Below are 26,546 nucleotides of genomic sequence, written 5' to 3' on the forward strand. Positions count from 1 at the left end.
GCCTTCTGAGTTGGCATGGTGCCAACTGGTCAGAGTGGCCATCACTTCCTATTTTGAGTGTACTCAAAATTGGGAGGCAGGCTGAATAAGTAAAAAATAATAGTAGTTACCATCTGGAGTAAAATTGCTATTTACTGTCCTTCTGAAATTTATCTATATTGTATCTATTTTCTGGTAGTTGTGACAGTGGTTTTAGACACTTTATGGATTATATTGTTGATTGTGGGTGCTCAGTCGTGTCCGACTCTTTGCATCCCCATGGACTGTAGCCCACCAGCTTCCTCTGTCCGTGGAATTCTCCAGGCAAGAATACTGGAGTGGGTTGCCATTTCCTGTTGCAGGGGATCTTCCTAACCCAGGGATCAAACCCGTGTCCCTTGCATCTCCTGCATTGGCAGGCAGATTCCTTACCAACTGCACCAACTGGGAAGCCCAGGATTATGGGTTATCAGTTCAGTTCAGTCCCTCAGTTGTGTCTCACTCTTTGCGACCCCATGGACTGCAGTATGCCAAGCTTCCCTGTCCATCACCAGTTCCCGGAACTTGCTCACACTCATGCCCATTGAGTCGGTGATGCCATCCAACCATCTCATCCTCTGTCGTCCCCTTCTCCTCCTGTCTTCAGTCTTTCACAGCATCAGGGTCTTCCTCAAGGAGTCATTTCTTCTCATTAGGAGGCCAAAGTATTGCAGTTTCAGCTTCAGCATTGGTCCTTCCAATAAATATTCAGGACTGATCTCTGTTAGGATGGATTGGTGGGATCTCCTTGCAGTCTGAGGGACTCTCAAGAATCTTCTCCAACACCATAGTTCAAAAGCATCAATTCTTAAGCGCTCAGCTTTCTTTATAGTCCAACTCTCACATCCATACATGACTCCTGGAAAAACCATAGCTTTGACTAGATGGACCTTTGTTGACAAAGTAATGTCTGCTTTTTAATATGCTGTCTAGGTTGGCTGTAGCTTTTCTTCCAAGGAGCAAGCGTCTTTTAATTTCAGTCACCATCTGCAATGATTTTGGGGCCTCCCCAAATAAAGTCTCTTACTATTTCCACTGTTTCCGCACCTATTTGCCATGAAGTGATGGGACCAGATGCCATGATCTTAGTTTTCTGAATGTTGAGCTTTAAGCCAACTTTTTCACTCTCGTCTTTCACTTTCATCAAGAGGCTCTTTAGTTCTTCACTTTCTGCCATAAGGTGTCATCTGTGTATCTGAGGTTATTGATACTTCTCCCAGCATTCTTGATTCCAGCTTGTGCTTCATCCAGCCTAGCATTTCTCATGATGTACTCTGCATATAAGTTAAATAAGCAGGGAGACAGTATACAGCCTTGACATACTCATTTCCCCTTTTGGAACCAGTCGGTTGTTCCATGTCCAGTTCTATTGCTTCCTGACCTGCATACAGATTTCTCAAGAGGCAGGTCAGGTGATCTGGTATTCCCATCTCTTGAAGAATTTTCCACAGTTTATTGTGATGCACACAGTCAAAGGCTTTGGCACAGTCAATAAAGCAGAAATAGATGTTTTTCTGGAATTCTCTTGCTTTCTTGATGATCCAACCTATGTTGGCAATTTGATCTTTGGTTCTTCTGCCTTTTCTAAATTTAGCTTGTACATCTGGAAGTTCATGGTTCATGTACTGTTGAAGCCTGGCTTGGAGAATTTGGAGCATTACTTTGCTTGCGTGTGAGATGAGTGCAATTGTGCGGTAGTTTGAACATTCTTTGACACTGCCTTTCTTTGGGATTGGAATGAACACTGCCCTTTTCCAGTCCTGTGGCCACTGCTGAGTTTTCCAGATTTGATGGCATATTGAACACAGCACTGTCACAGCATAATCTTTTAGGATTTGAAATAGCTCAACTGGAATTCCATCACCTCCACTAGCTTTGTTCGTAGTGATGCTTCCCACTTGACTTCACATTCCATGATGTCTGGCTCTAGGTGAATTATCACACCATTATGATTATCTGGGTCATGAAGATCTCTTTTGTATAGTTCTTCTGTGTATTCTTGCCACCTCTTCTTAATATCTTCTGCTTCTGTTAAGTCCATACCATTTCTGTCCTTTATTGTGCCCATCTTTGCATGAAATGTTCCTTGGTATTTCTGATTTTATTGAATTGAGACCTCTATTTTTTTCCTCTATTTCTTCACATTGATCACTGAGGAAGGGTTTTTATCTCTCCTTGCTATTCTTTGAAACTCTGCATTCATATAGGTATCTCTTTCCTTTTCTCCTTTGCCTTTCACTTCTCTTCTTTTCTCAGCTATTTGTAAGCCCTCCTCAGACTACCATTTTGCCTTTTTGCATTTCTTTTTCTTGGGGATGATCTTGATCACTGCCTCCCATACAATGTCATGAACCTCTGTCCGTACTTCTCCAGGCACTCTGTCTTCAGATCTGATCCCTTGAATCTATTTGTTACTTCCACTGTATAGTCATAAGGGATTTGATTTAGGTCATACTTGAATGGTCTCGTGTTTTCCCTACTTTATTCAATTTAAGTCTGAATTTGGTAATAAGGAGTTCATGATCTGAGCCACAGTCATCTCCCAGTCTTGTTTTTACTGACTGTATAGAGCTTCTTCATCTTCGGCTGCAAAGCATATAATCAATCTGGTTTCAGTATTGACCATCTGGTGATGTCCATGTGTAGAGTCTTCTCTTGTGCTGTTGGAAGAGGGTGTTTGCTATGACCAGCGTGTTCTCTTGGCAAAACTCTGTTAGACTTTGCCCTGGTTCATTCTGTACTCCAAGGCCAAATTTGCCTGTTACTCCAGGTATCTCTTGACTTCCTACTTTTGCATTCCAGTCCCCTATAATGAAGAGGACATGTTTTTTGAGTGTTAGTTCTGGAAGGTCTTGTAGGTCTTCACAGAACCGTTCAACTTCAGCTCCTTCAGCATTACTGGTTGGGGCATAGACTTGGATTATTGTGATATTAAATGGTTTGCCTTGGAAATGAACAGAGATCATTCAGTCATTTTCGAGATTGTACCCAAGAACTGCATTTCAATGTTTTTTGTTGATTGTGAGGGCTACTCCATTTCTTCCAAGGGATTCTTGCCCACAGTAGTAAATATGAGTTATAGTGGAACATAGAAAACATGTCTTCCTGAGTCACTGACTTCCTTGCTTCTGAAACAGATGTGTGAAGGTGAATTTCCTCCACTCTATATGTCTGAGTAACCCTGGAGTTTATATTTTTTGTATTATTATAAACAGCAAGTTATTTTCTTTGTTAGGCAAAGTACCAACAACATTAGAGGTACTTTTCAAATGAAATAAGTTACTGAAGTCCAAATACAGAATAAACCACATGATCTGACAAAGACTGGAGCCCAGGTCTTGTGGCCTATCCTGATGTAAAGTCCCTCTTGATGAGACACCTTATTTCCTGTACTCTGATGTAGATATGGTCTTGACCTGTGAAATTCTTCTTTCAGGATCCACCTACTTCAGTTTCCCTTGGACTGCGAATGGAAGAAATGATTTTCAACTTGGCCGACACACATCTATTTTTTAATGATTTAGAAGTAAGTTATGATTCTTCTATATACTCTTCATGTTGCATGTTTGGAAATGGGTGATTGGTCCTGAAATAACAGTGGAATATTATTTTTTGAACATACAATTGGAGTGGTGAGGTAACATAATTATTGATTATATGGTAATGTGTTTTGCCTTCGTGGAATTTGTTTTGCTTTACTTTGGTTGTTGTATTTCAAAGTTTGATTCTGTGGAACCATTGATATGGATTAATGGTTGGTGGCAAGAATCTTTAAACTGTGTTGATTATCAGAAGTACAGATTTCTCAGTTAATAATCACTATTGAGATGTGTTACCTTTAATGATCCTTGCATATGTTATATGTTATCCATGTCAGACTCTTATCATATTGAGTCAGGTGCTTTTCTGTCAGGCTAGTCCAGCTGGTTGTATAACAGTTTAGTCAAGACTCTACTCGGGGTTGCCAGGATTCCTTATGTCAAACTGCTGATGGTTTTATTTGTCCTTTATAGTTTGGGAGGAAATTTTTGTACAGTGGCTAGTAAAATGTGTTACAGGTAGTGATGAACATGCTGATCTTGGTTGGAAGCATTTTTCAGAATAAAGAATATTGATTTTCATGTCTACGCTATGAGAAAATAGCCTGTTTTCACTCTCTCCTTGATAGAGATAGTTGTTTATTTAAATCCTGCTATTAAGCAAGCTTGTGGTAGGGCTGCCAAGAGGCATTAATCATCAGGTTGTTGTTTTGCTAGATTTTATAAATGTATGTTATTTCAGACAGGAGAAGAATCTGAACGATTCAAATAGAACTTTTACTGATCAAAGTTAATTGGCAGCAATTGGCCTTTAAATATTTCCTGATGTTTCCCCTTTTCAAAATCAAGCAAAATGCACCTTATTTCATAGATGAGCCAAAATCATTTTAAAAATGCTAGTGTGTGACAGAATTTAAATGCGGTTTGTTCAACATCTGTCCTATATTTTGATTTCTTTTCATCTGCAGTGAAACTACTCACAGACGAATTGGCAACTTCCAGTGCAATGAAATTATTTAAATGTGCTTCATTTTCCCCCCCATTCCTTTAGTGAAATATTTATTTTTATACATAGAGTAAAATACAGATTTTTTTTTTTTTTTTTGGCATTTAATGTGCTTGCTTTCCTTAAGGAAATTACGTGTAAGGCCTTACTACTTTTAAGGTAGAAATATTCCAAGGTAGTGACAATTTCCTAATTGCTTTAGAAAAGCTTAACAATCATACTTATTTTCAAAAGCTGTTTCTGATTTTTGGTTGTGATTCCCTTCATAAGAGAATAGCACCAAAAAATTCTGTATTTTACTAATACATTAAAATTCCTTTCTTGGGTTTCCTTTTGTTTCCAATGATACAGACCAGATTGATATTCTGTCTTGGATTCAGCCTTGTTAGTCTTACTGATGTTAATAGGTGTATCGGGATGGGGAATACATGTAAATCCATGGCTGATTCATGTCAATGTATGGCAAAAACCACTACAATATTGTAAAGTATTTAGCCTCCAACTAATAAAAATAAATGGAAAAAAATAATTTCCTAGCAAAAAAAAAGAAGAAATTAGCAGTAATTTTCTATTGTTTTTAAACTCTACTTTCTTAAAAATGCCAAAGCTAGTCTGTGCAATGCCAGAACTATGTGGTGAAAAGTGAGAAGTTAGGCAAAGTAATAACTTGGTGTAATATAAGACAGAGAAGCTTCCAAACTCAGTTTGGATGTAATACAGTCAGATTTTTATTTGTTTACTAACATTATTCATGCTGAACTATACAGAGAAGGTCTGAAATAAAAGTATATACTAAAAATTCTAGTTTAGGTTTGTGATGGATGTAGTTTTTTCATAAGCCTAAATTTAAAAAAAGGAGAAGAACTAAGGATCCATATACTGAAATACCAGATTTTATTCTTGAGGACTCTTTCTTATATTAGAAAAGAGGACAAAGGACTAATTCAACCACATATAAAAATCAATAGTGAAAAATTATTTAAGCTTGTTAACTTTACCAAAGCTGACTTCACATTATTTTACCTGAGAAGAATATAAAGGTATCAGCAAAAGTATAAATGAAGGACTCAGCCATTGCTCTAGATTTGCACAATGTTTAAAAAATAAATTGGTTCTTAAACTTATTTCAATCTTTTATTTTATATTTTTGTAATTCAACAAAGCTGAGAATGGTCACTGCAAATATTAGTTTCTTTCAAACTGAAGAGTGAAATTATTTCCTGGCAAAAATAAATGTATTAGTTTAATACTCTTTAGAAAACCAAAATTATCTCATCAGGCAAAAATGATGTGGTAATGCCTGATTTCACAGTCCAGTTAGCAGTGCACTGTGGTAAGGGGCATTAATATTTTAATATATTTTAATTACATGTTTTTAGCTTTTGAAGATTTAGAGTACAAGTAATGTTAAGGAAATTAATAGTCTGTTGGTTAGCTTGACGTGTGATTTCTGAACTCTGATTGTTGACTGTAGCTTCATTTTCTTTTAAAATTTTAACTTTTTGCCAGCCTGTCTATATAATTTGGTTAGTTTGCAGCTGTGACTTATAAGAGATGCTGAATAAAGAAATACACTCTGAGGAGCTTCCAGTGACAATTCTTACATTATCAAAATAGTTGCTTAAGGTGTTAACTAGAATATTAGTTGGGAAATTGTAGATATGATTTTAAAGTAACTTACAAATATCTTCATTGTACTTTAAGGTGTTAAAAAGTTACCCGTTTTTAGTTTTAAAAATCTTGTCATCTCGCTTACTGACAATTTTTAATAAAAGCAGTCACAATTTAAATTAATTCTGTTGCCACTTAAGGAAAAAAATAAAAAAGAGAAAGATTGGTTTTTTTGAGCCATTAAAAATACTTGACATGTGAAGGAACATGAGTGACAGAGAGACACAATTATCAAAGAAAATACTATTCTAGCCCCCACCCTGCCAGAGAAGGGTTTAGACTTGAGTTCCATGCACTCCTGACTTTCCTATGTCCACGTCTAATGCCCTCTGTATCATTTTACCAAAGGTCTCCGTGTGCAATCCTACTATGCTTATTATGGAAAGTCATTTTTTATGAATGACAATATGATATTGGAGGATTTTTTTCCAGCTTCTTGAGTAAAGCCTGTCTCTTTCTGACTGAATGGAGAAAGAGCTCTTTCTGTTGGGTATTTATTGAAAGGTGATGGGCCTTCTGAATATGATAACATTTCAGTTTAACTTGCCTTTTGTTTTGGTTCTCCTACTGAATTTCTCCAGTTATAGGAAGATATTTGATCAAGATGGATGTAAGTCTAAGGAAAAATAAGGCACACGCTTATGTTGAATTTTCTGTCTGATGTTAAGTAGTATCATCTCACTGACATTACAGTTGCCATCCTAACTGATGTTGTATCAGTGTGGTGACCTCTGAGAGTCTTCCTTTCAGACCACAGGGGTCAAGGTGGGGAAACAGAAGTGTAACAGAAAGTGGGGTCTGGCTGCTGGCTGCTCTGAAGCCAATAAAGAGGCCAGGTTGGTCAAAAGGAAAGTTTGCTTTATTTTCAATGCTGGCAACCGAGGGAAGGGTGGACGCGTGTCCACAGGCCGGCTTCTCTCCACTGACAGTCAGGGGGCAAGAACTTTTATAGGCTGGGGGAGGGGGCTACGTGTAGAAACAGCACAGTTACTTTTGGCAGTCATCTTGAAATTGGTCATCGGTTGACTGATCCGCTTCATCTTGATTGCTTTAGATACAGTTAATCTTCAGTTCCAAGGTCAGTTTGTTCCCATTTCCTTGAGGCCGGTTCTCAGAGTTGTGACAGCTTATATCATGGCTACAGTCTGGTCATCAAGTAGTTAACTTCTTCCGTCTGGTGGGAGTTTCAGTATCTCTAAGACAGCTCACAGGATACCTATAGCCCTTGAGAAGGAACTAAAGGTCCTTGACTATGCTTAATGAGTACATTGTTATTATTTAGTCTCCTTTGACTATTTTCCTTCATTTTTGCACCTTCTCACTTGTCTGATTAAACTTACTCTTTAGCTAGTTTCTCCACAGGCAAAAAGGCAGGCAGAGGACATGGGGGGCGAGGACCATGGGGTCCTGCTCCACTTCAGAAGGACCCCACCTCTTGTCCTTGGGGTTGTGCACGCCATGTTCTCCTAGTCGAGGGTGGAGCTGTGCTGCCACTTTCTCCCTCACACTCCTAGCATGTTGGCTAGTTGGGGCGGGCCAGAGGACTCTGGTGTTGAGCTCTACAATGTCAATGCCACAGTCCTTTCTTGGGCCTTTGACGTGTGGACTCCTGTCCCAGGTCTGATTTTCAAAGCATTTCCTCTTTTTTTTTTTTTTTTTTTTGGCGGGCGAGACGGGCCGGTGGTGCGCCCTCGGCGGACTGGAGAGGCCTCGGAATCCCACCTCGGCCGCCGGCTAAGGCGGAGCATTTCCTCTTATAGCTGCTCGTTTTCATAATTTTTTATTAAGAAAAGGCCTGGGACTAGGGTTCTGATCTCAATAGACCTGGGTTTGATAACTCAAAGACCAAGGAATGGCATCACACTTGAATGGAATGCCATACTTGAAAGGAAGTAAGCTGCAGTAAATTTTCTTATAAAGGAAAGAATTTAATTTGCCCCTTGGTTTCATTATAATTTAAACTTAGGATAAATTAGAATAACTAGGATAAACTTGGATAACTTTAAAATTTAGGTTATCGTGTGTTAATTATTTTGATATCTTGTTAAGAAATTGATTTTTAGCTAGGAAAAGAATCTTCTTTCAAAGGATGAAATGCCAATGCTAATTACTTTTGATCTCAAGTGAAGTGTTCTGTCCTAATGTTTGTGCTTCTAAAAGTGGAGGAGTTGCAAGCTAATTTAGAAGTTGATTTTTTTAATAGAAAAGTATAATTCACCTAGAATTAATGGAGGAACAAAAATAGATTGAAAGATGTTCTATAGAATTTTAACATTATTTTTATCTGCAGTTTGAGATTTGATTATTTTCTTACTTACACTTTTATGTGTATTTCAAATTCTCTATAACGTATACTTATTTCTTTTGTAGTCAGGGAAGAAAACAAACACTATTTTTGAAAACCATAGATAATATTAAAAGACAAAATTTAAAAAAAAAAGAAAATTATTTTTAACCAATAAAAAGTATTATTGCAGTGCACTAAGGAAAACCTAAAGAAATTAGCAAAGGACGTAAACAGATAATTCACAAGAGCAAAGCATTTGAATTTTCAATACATATAAAGAAAAGAAAAATGTTGGATTTCACCTTTAGTAGTCAAAAATGTCAGAGTGAGTGTTCAGCCTCTTGCCCACCAAATTAGCAAAGATTTAAAATCAGTAATATGGTCTAGAGTGCAGTGAGATGAACACTTATGTTACTGATAAGGGTATGGATTAGTACAGTTTTCAGAAAGGTGGCTTGATAATAATACGTCAGAACCTTAATGTACAGATCCTTTTACTCAGTAGTTTCACTTTTAACTTCTAAGAAAACAGTTATAGGCAGAGAATCGATAGAATAATAAACATTTACTGAACACTTGTCCTATGTGATTTACATACATTATTCCACTTAATACCCTTGTATTTCTATGATAGGAGCACTGGTATTATCTCCTTTTTATAGATTATCCAAGAGAAGCTTAGAGTGGCTAAAACAAAACTTATCTAAGGCCACATAGCTACTGAGTGGCAGATTCTAACTCAGGTTCAGTGCTTTCTAGAAATCCACTCGACCCCACGCTGTATCTTTCACATAGTGGTTGTTTTGGTTTTGTTTTGTTTTGTTTTTCACCTATAAAATATAGAAATACTTTAAAAATTCTAAAATAGATGAATAGTGACTAATGATACATCCTCATTGAAAATTGTTTTAAAACGGCTTATTAAATATAGGGAAAATATTCATGGTTAATTCCAAGTTTTAAAAATAGACTGTACAGTACAGTGTAGCCTTGATTTTAAAATGTATGGTAAATTATCTGGAAAGGCTACATACTGAATGAGTCCAACTATTTGACATTCTGGAAAAGGCAAAACTATGGATCAGCTAGCTGCCAGGGAGTGGGAGTAAAGAGAGATGAATTAGGTGGAGCACAGACGATTTTTAGGGCAGTGAAACTATTGAGTATGATTCCGCAGTGGTGGGTATAAACCCATAGCATGTACTACACCAAAAGTGAACATTAATGTAAACTGTGGACTTCAGGTGGTGAAGATGTGTCAATATAGGTTCACTGATTGTAACAAATGTACCACTCTGGTGTGAGATGTCAACAGTAGGGGATCTTATGCGTGTGTGGGAGCAAGGAATATATGGAGACTGTCATTTTCTGGTCAGTTTTGCTGTAAACCTAATTTTTTTAAATTAAGTTTATTAATTTTTCTTTAAGTATGGAATGTTGAAGATATTGGAGGGAAATTTTAAAACTATTATTACAAAACACAAGAGACACAGGCTGGATCCCTGGGTTGGGAAGATCTGCTGGAGAAGGGAGTGGCAAGCCACTCCAGTATTCTTGCCTTGGAAATCCTGTGGACAGAGGAGCCTGGCGAGCTATAGTCCATGGGGTCACAAAGAGTTGGACACAACTGAGTGACTGAGCAGCAGCATATAACTTTAAAAATAAACAGTCAGCAAAATAAATCATACTATACTATATGATTATGATTTTAGCACTTATGACTTATAAAATAACTAGAGTTAAATCCATTAAAATGTTGCCAGTCTGGATGTTTTTTTGGAGGTTATAAATGCTGTTTCTCTGTGATGCTCCGAAACTGAGACACTTCATTTACTAGCCAATATATATTTATTAATTGTTAGGTGTCAAGCACAGGTGTAGATGTTGAGGATGCAGCAATGATTAAATCAAGGTTACTGTCCTCATGGAGCTTGCACTCTGGGGGGGCAAGTAGAAAATAAACACTTTTATTGTAAATAAAACAGATTCAGGTAGAGATAAGTGTAGGAAGAAAATCAGAAGAGTAATTGGATAAGGGATGTTGCAGACTGGGGTATCTTTAGCTGAGATGTTTGGGAAGAGGTGTCTTTGAAGAGAGAACATTTGTAAAGAAGCCAGGAAGGTGGGAAGAAGCACCCGGAACAGTAGGAAGGCATTCTGGAAGGGGAATAACCTGTGCAATGGCCCAGAGGTGGGAATACATTTTGCTTCTTCAAGAAATAAACAAGGTCATCCATGTGGGTGGAGCAGAGTGAATGGGGGAAAGTTATAGGATCCGGATCATAAAGGGCTTTGTAGATTGTAGTAAAGAAAGTTGGATTTATTTCTAATTGCAGTGGGAAGCCATTGGAGAGTTTTTAGCATGAATATGATAGACTAGTGTTTACACTTTTAAATGACTGATCTGCTTATCATATAAGGAACTAGAATCAGTGAGATCAGTTAAGAGACAGTTGCAGTTCAGGACATGATGAAAAGTTGGAAGATTGACATATAATTTGGGGAAAGCCCTGGCAGGATCTGCTAATAGACAAGATGTGGGAGGAGAGAGAAAGTAGAGTTAAGGATGGCCACTAACTGTTGACCTGAGTATCTAGATGGATGCTCACCTTACCTGAGATGAGGAAGGGTGGGTTTGGAGTAGTAAGACTGGGGAAGGAGCTGTCCTCAACTCTTCTGAAATGAGCAGATTAAGTTTGAAATACCTATTCAACATCCAGATCAAGAGGTTACATACGTTTAGGTTTGGATCTCAGAGGAGAGAAGCAAATGTGAAGGTGTAGTTGTGGGAGTCATTAAGGTATAAGATGATATATCATCTCAAAGGGGAAAGAATAAGAGGGTGTAGGATTGGGCATTAGACACTCAGACAATTAGAAATAGGACCAAGAGAGAAGAACTTGCAAGAGAAAGTGGTAAGGAGTGTACAGTGAGGTAGGTGGAAAAGTACGAGGCATCACAAAGACCTGGAGAATAGTATTTCAGGAATGAGGGGTGTTCACTACTGCGTCAAGTGACTATTGGATCTGCCCAGAATATTGGTGGTAATGATTGTGATAAGCACCATTTCATTAAGCAGAACATGTAAACCCAATGGAAGTGGGTTGAAAATAAAATGAGAGTTGAGGAAGTGAAAACAGGAAAGATGGATTGGAGTTTCCACAATGACAAGATGCAAAGAGTTGGTCTGTATGTAGAGAGGATCATAGGATCATGGTGTGGGGAGGTTAGTTTAAAACAGAAGATATGTTAGACGTGTTTTAGTGTCATTTGGAATGATCCAATAGAAATGATAAATGATATGGAACGGAGAGGAAGCAGCAGAAAGAGTCAAGTCCTTGGGTAGCAAGAGGATAGGATTCAGAACACCAATGACAGAGCTGGACTTCAGCAAGAAGGAAGGAAGAGTCACCAGGTACAGATGCTGGAAGAGGAGGCTGTTCTCATTGTGAAAATACCTCCCTCATATCTTTTCTGTCTATCCCTTTTTTTATCCTCCCCCATCAGTCACTTGATGGCAGGGACCATGATTCATCCACTGGAAGCTTAAGCACCAGATTTGGTAGATAGAAGACTCTTCTCTGTCTTTTTGATTTTTTTCCAAAATTTTGAAAGTAACAGTCTATAATGAGCACTACTTTTAATAATTTGCAGACATTAACTTTTTAAAAGTAAATGTCTAATCACAAATCCTAAAAATAATTGAAATTGTCCAAGAGATTAAATTTTGATATTATTCTTTTTGTAAGTCAGATTTTCAAAATGTGGCAAAACACAATGGAGGTGCAAGAGGTATGATACAAAATGATATTCAGTGTAGTTCCAGTTTAGCTTTTTTTTTTTAACGTATATACATCCAAAAGAAGATGAAAGATTTTTCACATTAAAAATGTTACCAAAAATAAATAATTTCTACAGTAAAGGATTTATCTCTGGATAGTGGGCTTCCCTCATGGCTCAGTCAGTAAAGAATCTGCCTGCAATGCAGAAAACCTGGGCTTGATCCCTGGATTGGGAAGATCCCTTGGAGAAGGAAATGGCAACCCACTCTAGTATTCTCGCCTGGAGAATTCCATGTATAGAGGAACTTGACAGGCTACAGTCCATGAGCTCACAAGAGTCAGGCACAACTGACTAAGTTGCAACTTAGTTAGCAACTAAGCTACCACCAGTGGGCATAACACCAGCATGCACTAAACTGTACATTCTCTTTATATTTTTCTTTTCTGTAGTTACTATTTCTTATAATCAGAAAATTGTTGAATAATTATAATCAACTATTCCAACTTGACTCAAAGCCCTACATTTATGTAGTGTGTTATCTTACAACTCTGGGTTTCCCTGGTGGCTCAGATGGTATAGAATCGCCTGCAATGCAGGACACCTGGGTTCGATCCTTGGGTCAGGAAGATCCCCTGAAGAAGGGCATGGCAAGCCACTCCAGTATTCTTGCCTGGAGAATCCCATGGGCAGAAGAGCCTGGCAGGTTGCAGTCCATGGGGTCGCAAAGAGTTGGACACGACTGAGCGGCTAAGCATAGCACCGCACATCTTAACGATTCTAGGGTACTGGAGGTTGAACTCAAGTACTCAGTCATTTTTGAGGGACCCTATTGTGCCTCAATTTCTTGTCTTTAAAGTTGGATAATGATAGTATCCTAGGGTCAGTATGACGATTCAGTACATAAATACCTATTTAAATATTTTTTTTCTTGACCGGACCACGCAACATGTGCTGTCTCAGTTCCCCATCCACCGATCGAACACGTGCACCCTGCAGCGGAGTGGAAGTGCAGAGTCTTCACCACTGGACCGCTAGGGAAGTCCCCCTCAAACACCTGTTAGGTGCACAGAACTAGCTCCGACACATGGGAGGCACTAAGGAAGTTCAATCTGCTATTCTTTCCTGAGTATCTTTGATGCAAAAATTGGAGAGTAGGGCCATGGAGGAAGGAGAGGGGTGACTTAGGGAATAGTTAGGGAATGAAAAATTTGAAATAATAAGTGGTTTGCTGCCAAAATTCCCATGTAGAATTCCAACAGAAATCACACTGGAAAAACAATAGAAATTCTGCTGATGTTCAGTTTGCAAATGCAGATGGTTCCAGGCACATCACAGTGCACTCCTTTTGTTCTTTCCTCCTTTATGCTGTTCCCCCACCCCCAGTTCCAAGAAGGAAGGTTTCTTTGGGGCAGTTAAAAAGTCAATGTATGGCAAAAACCACTACAATATTGTAAAGTAATTAGCCCCCAACTAATAAAAATAAATGGGAGGGGAAAAAAAAGAAAGCTCTTATGTCTGGCTCCCCTCACCCTGTTCTGTCCCTTCATAGAAAACAAGGATGCTGGCTTCTTATCCAAAAGAAATGTGTTTCTTGGGTTGTGCTGATTGCCTTTTCTTGTTCTCTTCTGGCCTCATGTTTTGAAGGCTGACTTGTGGACCTTGCTAGTGGTGTCTGTGTCATAGAGTGCAGCCTTGCCGTGTGCAGAGTGACGTAGGAGGGAGAAGCTGGCTAAAGGGAAGCTCTTCTCACATCAGTACAGAGCATTGACCTTGACCTCCATCAGCACTGGAAACTCAGTCTTCTTATCGCCAGGGTGCACATGTAGGCAATTGAAATGAAGTGATTTTTGCCCAAAACCATTTGGTGGTGGTGGTGGTGATGATTCAGTCACTCAGTCGTGTCTGACTCTGCGACCCCATGCACTGCAGCATGCCAGCCTCCCTTGTCCTTCACCATCTCCCAGCGTTTGCTCAAACTCATGTCCATTGAGTCGATAATGCCATCCAACCATCTCATCCTCTGTTGCCCCCTTCTCCTCCTGCTCTCCATCTTTCCCAGCAGCAGAGTCTTTTCCAATGAATCAGCTCTTCACATCTTGATTAGGTAGTAGTAAAGCTAAGATGGGAAAAGGGATTTCCTGCCTCAGTGTCATTGCACAAACCTCTCTAGCCATGTCCCATAACCTGGCAATTTCTCTGCAGCAACGTAAAGGCAATAGTGGCATGTTGATGCTGTCACACGCCATTGTCATGTAGCAGATCCCATTAACAGAACATGTTTTCTCTGATGTATTATTTGTTAGCTTTGTTTATATGTTGTCCTCTACTATTAGTAGTTGCTCAAGCAACCTAAAATCTGTTTTGCAAAGGTTTGGAGGTAGGTGGGTAAATAGATTGCTTGAGTGTTAGATGATGGACAGACGGATGTACTTGTAAATTCCTATTGTTGAGTAGACAAAAATATTACTTTAGCTGCCTCTGTCTATCTATATTGCAGCTTCCGTGGTAGCTCACATAGTAAAGAATCTGCCTGCAATGCAGGAGACCCAGGTTTGACCCCTGGATTGGGAAGAGCCCCCGGAGAAGGGAATGGCAACCCACTCCAGTATTCTTGCCTGGAGAATCCTGTGGTCAGAGGAGCCTGGCAGGCTACCGTCCTTGGGGTCACAAAGAGTTGGAAACAACTGAGCAACTAACACACATCCACATGTGACAGAGAAAAAGTGCTATACATTTACTCATGCTTACTCCATCCTGGACACTGTGCTAGGCATTGAGGAGAAGAGATGAAATACATTCACTGCCCTCAAGGAGTCAGGATGGGAGGTGGAGACAGAAAAGTAAGAGAACGGTTATAGCAGTGAATCTCCACAGTGATGGAGACATGTAATGATAGCAGCAGAGTCCAAAACCAAGATCACCAGCCCTGCCTGGGGGAGGAGTGATGAGACTTAGAAGGCAGGAGGTATGACTTCCACATGATGTATGTAACCTTTGGTGTGAGAGAGCACGGCATTTAGGAACAGTTTGAGTAGATCTAAAGTGTTGGCTCAGATGGTAAAGAATCCTGCCTGGAATTCAAGAGCCTGGGGTTCAATCCCTGGGTTGGGAAGATGCCCTGGAGAAGGAAATGGCAACCTGCTCCAGTCTTCTTGCCTGAAGAGTTCCATGGACAGAGGTGTGTGGTGGGCTACACTCCATGGGGTTGCCAAGAGTCGCACACGATTGAGCAGCGGACACCCCCACACACAAGCACAGACTGCATGCCGAGCAGTTGGGAGATAAGAGGACAGAGAGGAGCCAGATCACGAGAGGCTTTGTAAGCTCTGCTAAGAAGTGCCATGTCATATGAATGCCCAGGGTAATCGTGAACGAGTGTTTATCTTTGCTATGGAGATGAATTGTATCATGAAGTCAGGGGTATTAATAATCTAGAGGAGAAATCACCAGGGCTTGTGTGTGGGAACAGAGTATGGGGGCAGATGGAGAAGCTCTTAAGAAAATAGTCTGGAGAGGATGTGGGAGTAGATTTGATGCACTGGGTTGGGAAACCATAATCTTAGTTCAGGCTTGAACAGTAAGGTAGAGATGGAAAACCCGGGACAGTGAGCTGGCTCTAAAAGGAAGATGCTAAGTACTGTTTTTTTTTGAGTTGTTGAATTTGAAGTGTGTTCTGGACGTCAGACAGACTCCAAGTATAGTAAATGCAAGTCTGAAGCTCAACAGAGAGAAGTGAGTTTGAAGTCATCACTCATGAAATTGGTTAAGATTTCCAAGAAGAACATATTGAGTGAAAAAGAGACATCTCAGAGCAGGGGTCTCTTGGTGAGACTTCTGTTTGGCAGCACAGAATCTCAACATACATTGATAACATATGTAAAACAAAAGTGAATATTCTAACAAACTGGTAATTGACCTGCCTGTGAAGCTATCTTCCTAGTTTTACCAAAATCTCTTTTTTATTATTTTTTATTGTGGTATAATTGATGTATAATAATATGTAATCATATGTAATAATATGTATAACATACTGATTCACACTTTTAAAAGTTATATTCCATTTATCGTTATTTAAAATACTGGCTTTTTTTCCTGAAAAATAGAATAAAATAAAATACTGGCTTCATTCTATGGATGAAGCAACTAGGAGGCAGCATGGTCTGAGGAAACAGTGAACACTTCTTTGAAATTCAGGCCCAGGTTCAGACCTCACCTGAACGATGAATGCGTGACCTTCGCCCATCAACCCCGGTGAGCGTCAGAGATGGTTCGGAGGCGCAGCACAGTTAGGAGAGAATATTTGGAGCCCCGGTCAGTGCCTGGCACCTGGTGGGCCTCAGCGTATAACAGTGCCTTTCCTTCTTGCCGAACAGACATGCCACTTCGGCTTTCACATAATTGGCTGAGGGCTGTCAGTTTATTTAAAAATCCTGAGAAATTGACCTGTTGGTGTCACCTATGACAGGCTTTTTGTTTAGATTCTTCATTTTGACAGGTGCCCAGTAATCTTCAGTCTGGGAGATTTTACTCACTTACCTTCATAGGAAGTTTTCTTAGTAGAGAAAAAAAGTCTTCTTTTTTTTTTTTTTTTTTTTTTTTAAATTGACGAGTGCAAGAAAAAGCCTGTAACTTCAACTTCCCCAAAATGTGCTTAAGTTGTGGTCCCTGGAGTCTTCTACCGTTTCGGGGCAGTTACAATAGAGCCTCTATCTGGGCTCAGCCAGTCTAGTATGCTAATGGCATTTCTAAGGAAAAGCTTTTAAATCCCAGATTCTTCTGCTGCTAATTGTGTGCTACTCCTTTGTAAGGCAGGTAGAGGACCGGGGCAGGCAGAGAGGATGCTGTTTTTTGATCAACATTATCTGATGATTCTGTTTGCCTCTTGGAAAAACAATCAACTAAGAAGTATCTTCTGGTATTGTGTTTTGTCAAGAAGTTAAAGGGACATCTTAGGTCCAAGATACCACCCCTTTTAATTGGTGGAAATTGTTGTTTTAAACACACATTCATGTAGTCCTCCTGGATTTGCAGATGAAAAATGTTTCTACTAAACAAAATATAAGTAGCTTAGAACATTAATAGTTGAAAAGGTAGTATTTAGCATGTATGTAGTAAGAACATGTAGAAGTGTGGTGAAATAATACTTTCTCTTTGCAAAGTAGAAATTATAGTCTTTGCTTTCTTCAAAATATAGGGGAAATTACTTGCACTCGAAATGCCAAAAATGAAAGATTCACTCTGCTTTCAATCACATACCTATTCAGATGGGTGTAAGCAGAAGTCATATCCCATAACTGGTCAAGGCTTTAAGGAAATTGACAAAAGCTTTCCCTAAATCCAAGAGAAAATGTAAAACTTTATCTTAGAGTTAAGAAACAAATAAATTTTGTAAAGCTTTTTAGGGATGATAGTAAACAAGATGCAGATATCTGTCTGTGTTCTCAAAGTGTTTAAAATCATGTAAGCTCAGAGTAAGGACTCAGAAAGATGAGGGTGACATTGAAACTGCCACAGAGGATTAACAGGAATCGGCAGAGCTGTATGGGGTGAACTGATGAGAAGAATGTTCTAAGAAGAAGGGATATAGAACATGGATCAGAGATTTGAGTGAAGAAAATGTCAAATAAGGAAAGTATAATATAGCCTAAAGAGATAACTGAATGTCATGAATCTAAGTTTGTTCATCAACCTGGTCATTCACTTAAAATTTATCAAGTGATTACTGTTCTGTGCACAAAGATGCTTACATATTAATTATTCTTTAATAAATTTAATTTAAATATTCTTTTAGATGCTTAAAATTGTAAGGAAGATTGACAGCCATTGCCCTACTTATTAACAGTTTAAAAAAATGCTGTCAGCATTTTAAAACAGTTTGAAGAACTATCAGCCATTGCTTGGTTAAGAGAAATATGAGACATGTATAATTATGGAATAGTAGTCAGCAATTTAAAAGATAATACAGATGATTAATTAATATAAAATGATATTTATTCCATATTGCTGAGTGGAAGAGAAAGTAGCTACAAAACAGGTACCTGGTTTTACATGGTTTTTTGGCATGTGCTCTGTGCTCCAGTCGTTTAGTCCTGTCCGACTCTTTGTGACTCCATGGACTGTAGCCTGCCAGACTCCTCTGTCCATGGAATTTTCTAGACAAAAATAGTGGGGCAGTTACCATTTCCTACTCCAGGGGATCTTCCCGGCCTCAGGGATCAAAAGTCTGTCTCTTGGATCTCCTGCATTGGCAGGTGGATTTTTTAACCCCTAGCACCACCTGGGAAGCACTTTTTTTGGGGGGGGTGGGTGATGTATCACCTATCAAAATTTAAGCTTTCCTATGAAAAACATGAGGAAGGCTGACTGAGTGAGTAGGACCAGGAAGAATGATGGAAGAATTTAACAGTGCTTACTTCTGAGGGATGGAATTGAAGTTTATTTCCTTTATATATTTTTCTGTTTTTCATGAATGCTGTACATAAGCATGTATCATTTTACAATCAAACAAGACAAAAAATGCATTTTCCTAAAACTACTAACTTTTTAATACTGCAATGACAAAACATAAAAATATTAGCAATTAATTTCCAGTTGGGTTAACCCATTCTTTCATATTAAATTCTTTCAGATAATCTGGAAGGTTTCCTTTAGTATCATCCATGTGCTCCGTCCATGTAGAAAAGGAATAGGCAGAAATAAGGTCCAACTTAGAAAACAGAGAGAAAAAGACCCATAAAAAGTTATCTCTTCCTTCCAAGAATTTACTACCTGCTGGGATACACAGAAGTGATCTCTGTAAGCCTTCATTTCCTTATCCATCAAATGTAGAGTTTCAGGGAGGGTTGGAAATACCATGGGCTTTCCTGGTAGCTCAGCTGGTAAAGAATCCGCCTGCAATGCAAGAGATCCTGGTTCAATTCCTGAGTTGGGAAGATCCCCAGGAGAAGGAATAGACTTGCAGTATAGGGGCCAGACACATAGTAGCCGTTAATGATTGTTGCTTCTGTTATTCAGTGAGCTCCAGGGCATAGGTCAGGGCTGACAAAGAAAAGGAATCTTGCCTTGACAGGTGAGAGAGCCGAGACGAGGCATTCCAGCAAGCAGTGGACACAACCGTTATCAGTGAAAGAGGGATGTGGAGACCAGGCCTGAGACTGGCCTGCAAGGAGCATGTGCCCCTCCAGATGGGCTGTGAAGGAGAGACAGACATGGCATTGGATGGGCAAGGTTAAGGCTCAGAGAAGCCCCTGAATGCCCATTTGCATTGGCATATATTTAGTGTTTCTAACTTAATTTTTCCTAAGCATCTTATTAGGGCTTCCCAGGTGGCGCTGGTGGTTAAGAACCCACCTGCCAATGCAGGAGACTTCAGGGACGCGAGTTTAATCCCTGGGTTGGGAGGATCTCCTGGAGGAGGGCATGGCAACTGACTCCAGTGTTGTTGCCTGGAGGATACCATGGACAGAGGAGCGTGGTGAGCTGTAGTCCATAGGGTCACACAGAGTCGGACACAACTGAAGCCACTCAGCACACACGCAAGCATCTATTGATCACCTTCTGGTTAAAAGGCAGATACAGAAACAGAAGTGAAGCGTATTACCTGCCACCAAGAAGCTAACCCTCCAGAGTGGAAATTGCATTTCGGGGGTGGGGGGGGTGGACGAAACCTACTCTGAGAGAACTGTATCTGCCAGTGATTTGATGCACAGGCGGGATTGAAGGAAAAGGGCTACAAGCATGGTGAATCCATGTCCCATTCTCATAGCTTTGTTAGAATTCTAGTTCCTTCCCTGAGAGAAAATTCTAGTGGCACTCACTTGTACCCTCTCTCTGCAGCCCTCCCCATGTTTACGAAGCCATTCTGGCTATATCTGCATTTCATTTATTTTTGTGTACTTAGCACCTGGTATAGGTGGTCGGTCAGTCATTATTAGTTGAGTACATAACAAAATGAAATAATACAGAATGTGTGTCCTGTAATATATAACATAGACCATATTAATGCTATATAATACTTTCCTGAGTAATATACAAACAACCAAAAGATATTCTCTGTGGCTTGAAATGTTTAATCATAGGAAAAGGGGGTGGTTTTATAGGAAGTGAGACTGTGAGTATGAACAAAATTTTCCCTTAGTTTTCAGCCCCCCACTCCTTTTCCCTCTGCTATTGACACGCATTGGTTTGGGGCACACCAGAGCCCCACACCTGCACCCCCATGCTGGAGGAAATTTACCAGATAAGACAGTTCAGACAAAAGTAATGGAGCTTAAGTCATTTACCCTTGCCAGAAGTCTTTGTCTTATAAAGGAAGATTGAAAAGGGAGGATTTCAATGGGTGGAATTTCAGAGCCCCTGATACTTAGAAGAGAAGAGAGAGCTTTTTGAGTAAGAAAGTGCCTCCTGAGAGGTCCTCACTCCCCACATGAGGGGCTGACAGTGAGGGAAGGTGATGATGGAACCTTCCTTCAGCTCATGGGGAACCTATTTTTTTAAGTGCCTACATCCGGTTCTGCCAACTTTTCTCTCGGGAGTCAGCAATAATTATATGGCAGAGGAAATCAGCGTGGAACATTTTTATTCACTTATGAACTGAGGGTGTTATTCTGAGCTACACATTCTTTGTTACAAAATTGAGTCTCTTTTACCAGTATAGCGTCATCTCGCTGTATATGCTAACTAAAATTGACAAATTGGTCTCTTTTAAACTTTCAAATTTTACTTCCCACCCCTGCAAAAAAAGAGTCACTTAAAAAACCAATTACATTGAAATATGTTTTTAAAGATTATAGACAAATGACTTGAAGGTCAATGAAAATGAATCAGTAGACATGGAATGATAATAAACCAGAACTTCTGTTTGTTGCAAACACTGAATTTTAGAGTGAAACATTGTTTCAGAGATTTAAAAAAAAAAAAAAGCTCTCTTAAAATATGACCTGTTTAATATTACAGCTTTAGTTCATTGGTTTATGTATGATCAAAACAGAAATAGTCCATGTAAATGAAAACTTCTAGTTAAATGCTTGGTGAATGAGTTAGTATGTGATTAATTTTCTTCAAATGGCAGTGACAGTTAAAAGAAAGTGATTGCAGGAAAGGATAAAAGGTTTCCTGGTTTGAGTATGTTTCCGTGCTTCTGGCAGCAAGTTTGTAATAAAAAGAATGATTTTTATAAGAATGTGATTATTCACAGCAAGACTAGAGTTGGTGTCACTATGAAAAATTCTTCTTTGGTAGATACTCTCAGCAGGAATAATACGTCTAAAAGAAAGGCAACAGGAATTACAAAGAACACTGTGGCCAATGACAAATTATGTTTGCAAAATGATGGGCAAACCCATTGAAAACTGAGAAATCAGTTCAGCAGTAAATCAAAGACTTATTCTTAAGAATGATCCCGACATTCAAAAGAGGACATTTATATTAGACATGTGCTAAGTTTTCTTTTTTTCAAGGCTCTGAATTATCATTTTGTACATTGTCAGCCTTTACTGTTTTATCTTACTACTTGATTTTAAATTACATGATACAATTAAAAATATATTTTAATGAAAAACTATGTAATACAATGTGACATATTATGAAACATTTGATGCACTACCCTATTTTGTATTTGAAGGTATGTAACATTTTCACTGATTTCTCTGCAGATTTGTAAAATGCCATATCTTCTTATATTAGCTGAACTATAAATGAAGCTATTATATTTGGGCCAAAGCTTTCTGTGTATAGTATCATGTGGTAATGGTACAGAATGTACTGAAATGTATTTTGTGCTATTGCACAAAACATAATCCATAAAAGATGGATCTTATAGAATTAAATTATTAGGCATTCACCATATACCTTTTCACTTGGTGCTTTTTATTTACTGTATTTTTAAATTTATTGTTTTTAAAGAAAGGAAAATTATGCGTTGATATCATTCGATCAAATGTAATAACTTGCCATAATTATCAATTAAATGAATCCATTACTTTTAGAGACACAATGCTGAACAATTTCAGATAAGCCCATTTCACTTTAAAAACTTATTTTCAGTTCTTTCTGGCTTTGATTAGTAAGCCTTTCTTTTCCTCACCCGAAGGTGGAGGATGTGAATAAAGACAAATATATTTAATATGACCATGTGGTAAAGAAGGTATTCATGGTTAGAAAGAAGGAACTCCAAGCAAAGTGAAACTGACATATTTATTAACACTGTACCACTCGCTAAGAAGAAACCAGCTTCATGCAATTCCTTTGGGATTCTTGGAGAAGTGTGCTGTGGTGGTATTATCATGCCATCTCACTTTTAATGAGCACATTTTTAAAGGAATTAATACTATAAGAAAATATTACAAATTTGAAAATATGTTCTCATCTTCTAATTCATTAATAAGAAGCTTGAGAGCCCTATAATTTTTATTTAGTGATCTTAAATATTTAGTATAACCTTGTACATATATGAAAACATAGCGTAAGCACTTTATCTTCTGCCTTAACATGCCATCTTCACATACTTTTCAAAAAGATGTTATCCTCTAAATGTTTTATGAATACTCAGCTAAACAGAATGAGATTGAAATAGCTAATGTCTTGCCTTTGCTGAAACTGCTGTAATTCAAGTCTTAGGTTTCAAATACAGGTACTAGAGATATTCTAGAAAAATATCTCTTTTGTTTAGATAATCCCTACAGGATATTGTAACTTTAAATGCATTAAAATATTGTTTCTCTAAGTAAGAAACAATAATTAAAAACAGCATGTGTCTCTACAAGTTGCATCTTATTACCAGATCTCAAAAATTGATGTTAAAATTCCTCTTACCTAGTTTGAGATTTGAAATTGTTTTTATTTTTTTTTCCCTATTGGCTTCTATATTTGTGTCATCCTATTCCTATCAAAATAGAACGGGATATTTAAATATTGACTTATTAACACGTGTTGGCACTGATGCTGTGCTGAGTAGATAGTTTTAAAGTGGGAATGTAAAGATAAATTTGTCCAGCTGTATTTTAATTCCTTGTGTTCCCCAAACTGTCTAACAGAATGAGGCAGATTTCAAAAACTCCCTTTGTTCTTCGTCTCCTGTGCCGTAGCCACTGGTAATCTGCAACCTTTTCTTTTGCAAGGAAGCATTGTGTGGGGAAGCAAGGGCGATCCACAGGTCACAAGGTGCACCCCAGACAGACATGACAGGTCCTGCTGCTGAGAGCCAGAGCTGCAGCCCCCACATCCTCCTTTCCAGGTGGCCCCTGCCACCGGCATGCCACCAGCCCGGTGACAGGCACAGGGACCCAGCAGTGCTGCGACTTTTCGTTGCATCCGTTTGAAAGTGTGGTGCGGGTTTGGACACAGCTTTAGGAAGCACACTACAAGCACATAATTTAGACTTGCTCTTTAGATTAGTGAGTCTAGATACACAGCACGTTGAATGAACAGCCTCTTTTATACAGAGCAAAATATCCCAGTAAAATCCAGGTTTCTGCAAATTTACTAACAGACAGAATGTCTTTCTTTCCTGTTTTAAGCAAAGTATATAATTGATTTATAGTCTTGTGTTAGTTTCAGGTGTACATCAAAGTGATTCAGTTATACATATATTTTTTTCAGATTCTCTTCCATTATAGGTTGTTGCAAGATATTGAATACAGTTCCCTGTGCTACGCCATACAGACAGAATTTCTTTACCACAGAGCTCAAGGAGCTGAATCTAATTATCCGTGAATTAGGAGCAGGACTCTTCACATCTTTGCCATCAATTAGTTTGCTTCTGGACCACCCCTCCCCCCTCCATAGAACTTCCAAGTCACAGAAAATCTCTAGAGTTGACCCATCTTACCTTATTTTTCCAACGAAGTTATGCAGATATCTAGGCAGTCGGGAGTTATTTCCAAACGCCGCGTGGAAATCACTCCCTTAAAAACCTCTGTCACTCAAAGACTGGTCACCCTGTAATGCCATCTGTACAATGTAGATTTTTTATTAGAAAGAGGATAGTGTGACCAGATCCACAGGGAGAGTCTTTCGTTTTTTTTTTTAATTTTTCAAAGCACTGTTAATCACTTGTCTTCCAGACAACTTACGTGAGTGCCCACCATGTGTGTTAGTCGCTTCAGGTGTGTCTGACTCTTTGTGACCCCGTGGAACCCGCCAGGCTCCTCTGTCCATGGAATTCTCCAGACAAGAATATTGGAGTGGGTTGCCATTTCCTCCTCTGGGGATCTTCCCCACCCAGGGATCGAACCCACATCTCTTATGTCTCCTGCACTAGCAGGCAGGTTCTTCAGCACTACCTGGGAAGCCCATTTGAGTGAGTTGTCTAAAAGCATTAGAAATACTCCTGTACTCCATATATTATAGCTTTCATATTTAGGAATATAAGGAAAGCGTTCTGGTAACTTGCAGACGTCTAAGGTGTCAAGCTAGTTATCTTATTGTTTGGTGGAGAGGTCAGAGCAGTGGATGTAATTGCTTGATGACAGAAGGGGACAAAGAGAACCCAGCCACTGTGTCCCTAGCCAAGTCCAGCAAGCCTCAGTGGGCTCACTGATGCATGGACACAATGAAAATAGCTCCTTCTCTGGGGATGCTTTTTCTTTCCATTTTTACTTCATAAGGGAAGGTATTGAAACAATTAGTCGGCAGTATGGTGTTCGTTTTCTCATGGTAAATTTGGAAAATGGAGCAAGTATCGCTTCAGTCAGCAGAATCGGGACTTATATAACTCAACTTCTCCCAAGACATGTTTGTAACATTTTTATATTGTTCCCTTTCATAACGTGCAGACTGCCTCCAAGTCTTCAAGTCTGTTTATGCAAAGCCTGCAGGTTTACTTGGAGTTTATGTTTCTAGTGTCAGGTTCAGGAGTGTAAACGCCTCAGCATCCTGACTGCGATGTCACTGTGTTTGGCACAGAGAATAAGACCCATTGTAACTGTCTTAATTCTTTTCATTAATTTTCCTAAATGAACGTGAATGGCATGGTGTGTTTTTACATAATTATGGCACAAGTGAGAGGCTTGGGGGAAAAGTCCAACCACTAAGGTATCAAAGCAGAATAAATATTTGCAGAAAAATTCTGCCATAACTTAATATTTTGCATATGAGCCCCTGTACAAAATCTGAGTTATTCCCGGAGCACAGTCCAAAAGAACATGTCTGTGGCCCAGCCCTGGAAGGCCAGAGATGATGATGGATCGGAAAAAGGTCAGCTTGAGTAGCAGTGCCAAGAATAATGACAGAAGGAACCAAAAAGGCAGAATAACAGTGCAACTAGAGTTCTGAGGGAGACCATGCCTTTGCTGCATGGCTGTGAGATAGGACCCCATGTGGCTTTCTTCCTGCTCCCAACACTGGACCTGGTATTCAGCTGCTTCATGGGTTGGCAGTTTTCCCCAGCCATGCATGTCAGCATTTTATAATCCAACCCCACAAATGCTGAGATGTCTGTAAGCTGAGGGCCCAGAGTCACTGAAGCTTGCCGATTTTATTGATTTTACTACTCTGTGAGAAGCACAAGCCGTGGAACATAAAGGGAAGCCAGACAAGGCTAAACTTTGGGCTTTGGGTTTGTGGTGTTTATCTGAAGGATGCTTGCTTATAGGAGCCTTTTCAGGTACAATAGAGCTTGCAAGCCAGTGCCTGTGGACTCAGCATCATGCTTCCCTGATCATTGCCACTTGTCCCCCTCTACCATGACTGTGACCAAATCCTTGTTCCTAGGCTTTGAGCCTTCCAGTAGGACATGTGGCAAAGTCATGCTAATACCTGTGCTCTCATTGCCTACCATTGTGCTCTGTCCCCTCCACCCTTGTAAAGACTGAGTTTTCATGATGGCTTTCCTCCTGGGATAATTTCTCTCCAAAGTGCCAGTCATTTGGAGGCCAGGTAGAGAGATGAAGGGGTGGGGCTTGAACTGCAGGATGGAGCTTGAACCTCTGAGCTCTGGGCCAGAAGAGGGGCAGTGGTGACAGTGCTGGACCCCCAGGTGGGCATGGGGCAGACAGAGGTGAGGATACATCCTGGAGCAGGAATCCCGTAAACATTAAACAACTGACAAGCCAGCAGGGGCCTAAGTTGTGGAGTGGGCAGTTGTCTAAATTGTGCAAAATCCAGGGATCCTGGGCAGAAATAGTGCTTGGGGATCAAAGGCCTGAATAGTGTCTCAGCACTGAGGTTACTTAGCTTTTCTGAGTCTTCATTTATTTGCAGCTGTAAAATAGGCTGTAACATTCAATACTATTTTGTGTTCAAC

At 39.4% G+C, this 26,546-nt stretch overlaps 1 protein-coding gene across 5 annotated transcripts in view; it reads left to right on the plus strand.

The window, feature by feature from the left end:
- The window catches only part of EYA1 (EYA transcriptional coactivator and phosphatase 1), a 181,445-nt gene that overhangs the window by 131,924 nt on the left and 22,975 nt on the right, over positions 1-26,546 (plus strand). For all 5 annotated transcript variants that reach the window (XM_065903226.1, XM_065903229.1, XM_065903227.1 and 2 more), the window contains one exon: positions 3,455-3,544. In XM_065903226.1, the coding sequence (XP_065759298.1) occupies positions 3,455-3,544 (90 nt within the window). The remainder of the gene's footprint in view (positions 1-3,454; positions 3,545-26,546) is intronic.

Source organism: Muntiacus reevesi, chromosome 12 (assembly GCF_963930625.1).
Source record: "Muntiacus reevesi chromosome 12, mMunRee1.1, whole genome shotgun sequence".
NCBI lineage: Eukaryota > Metazoa > Chordata > Mammalia > Artiodactyla > Cervidae > Muntiacus > Muntiacus reevesi.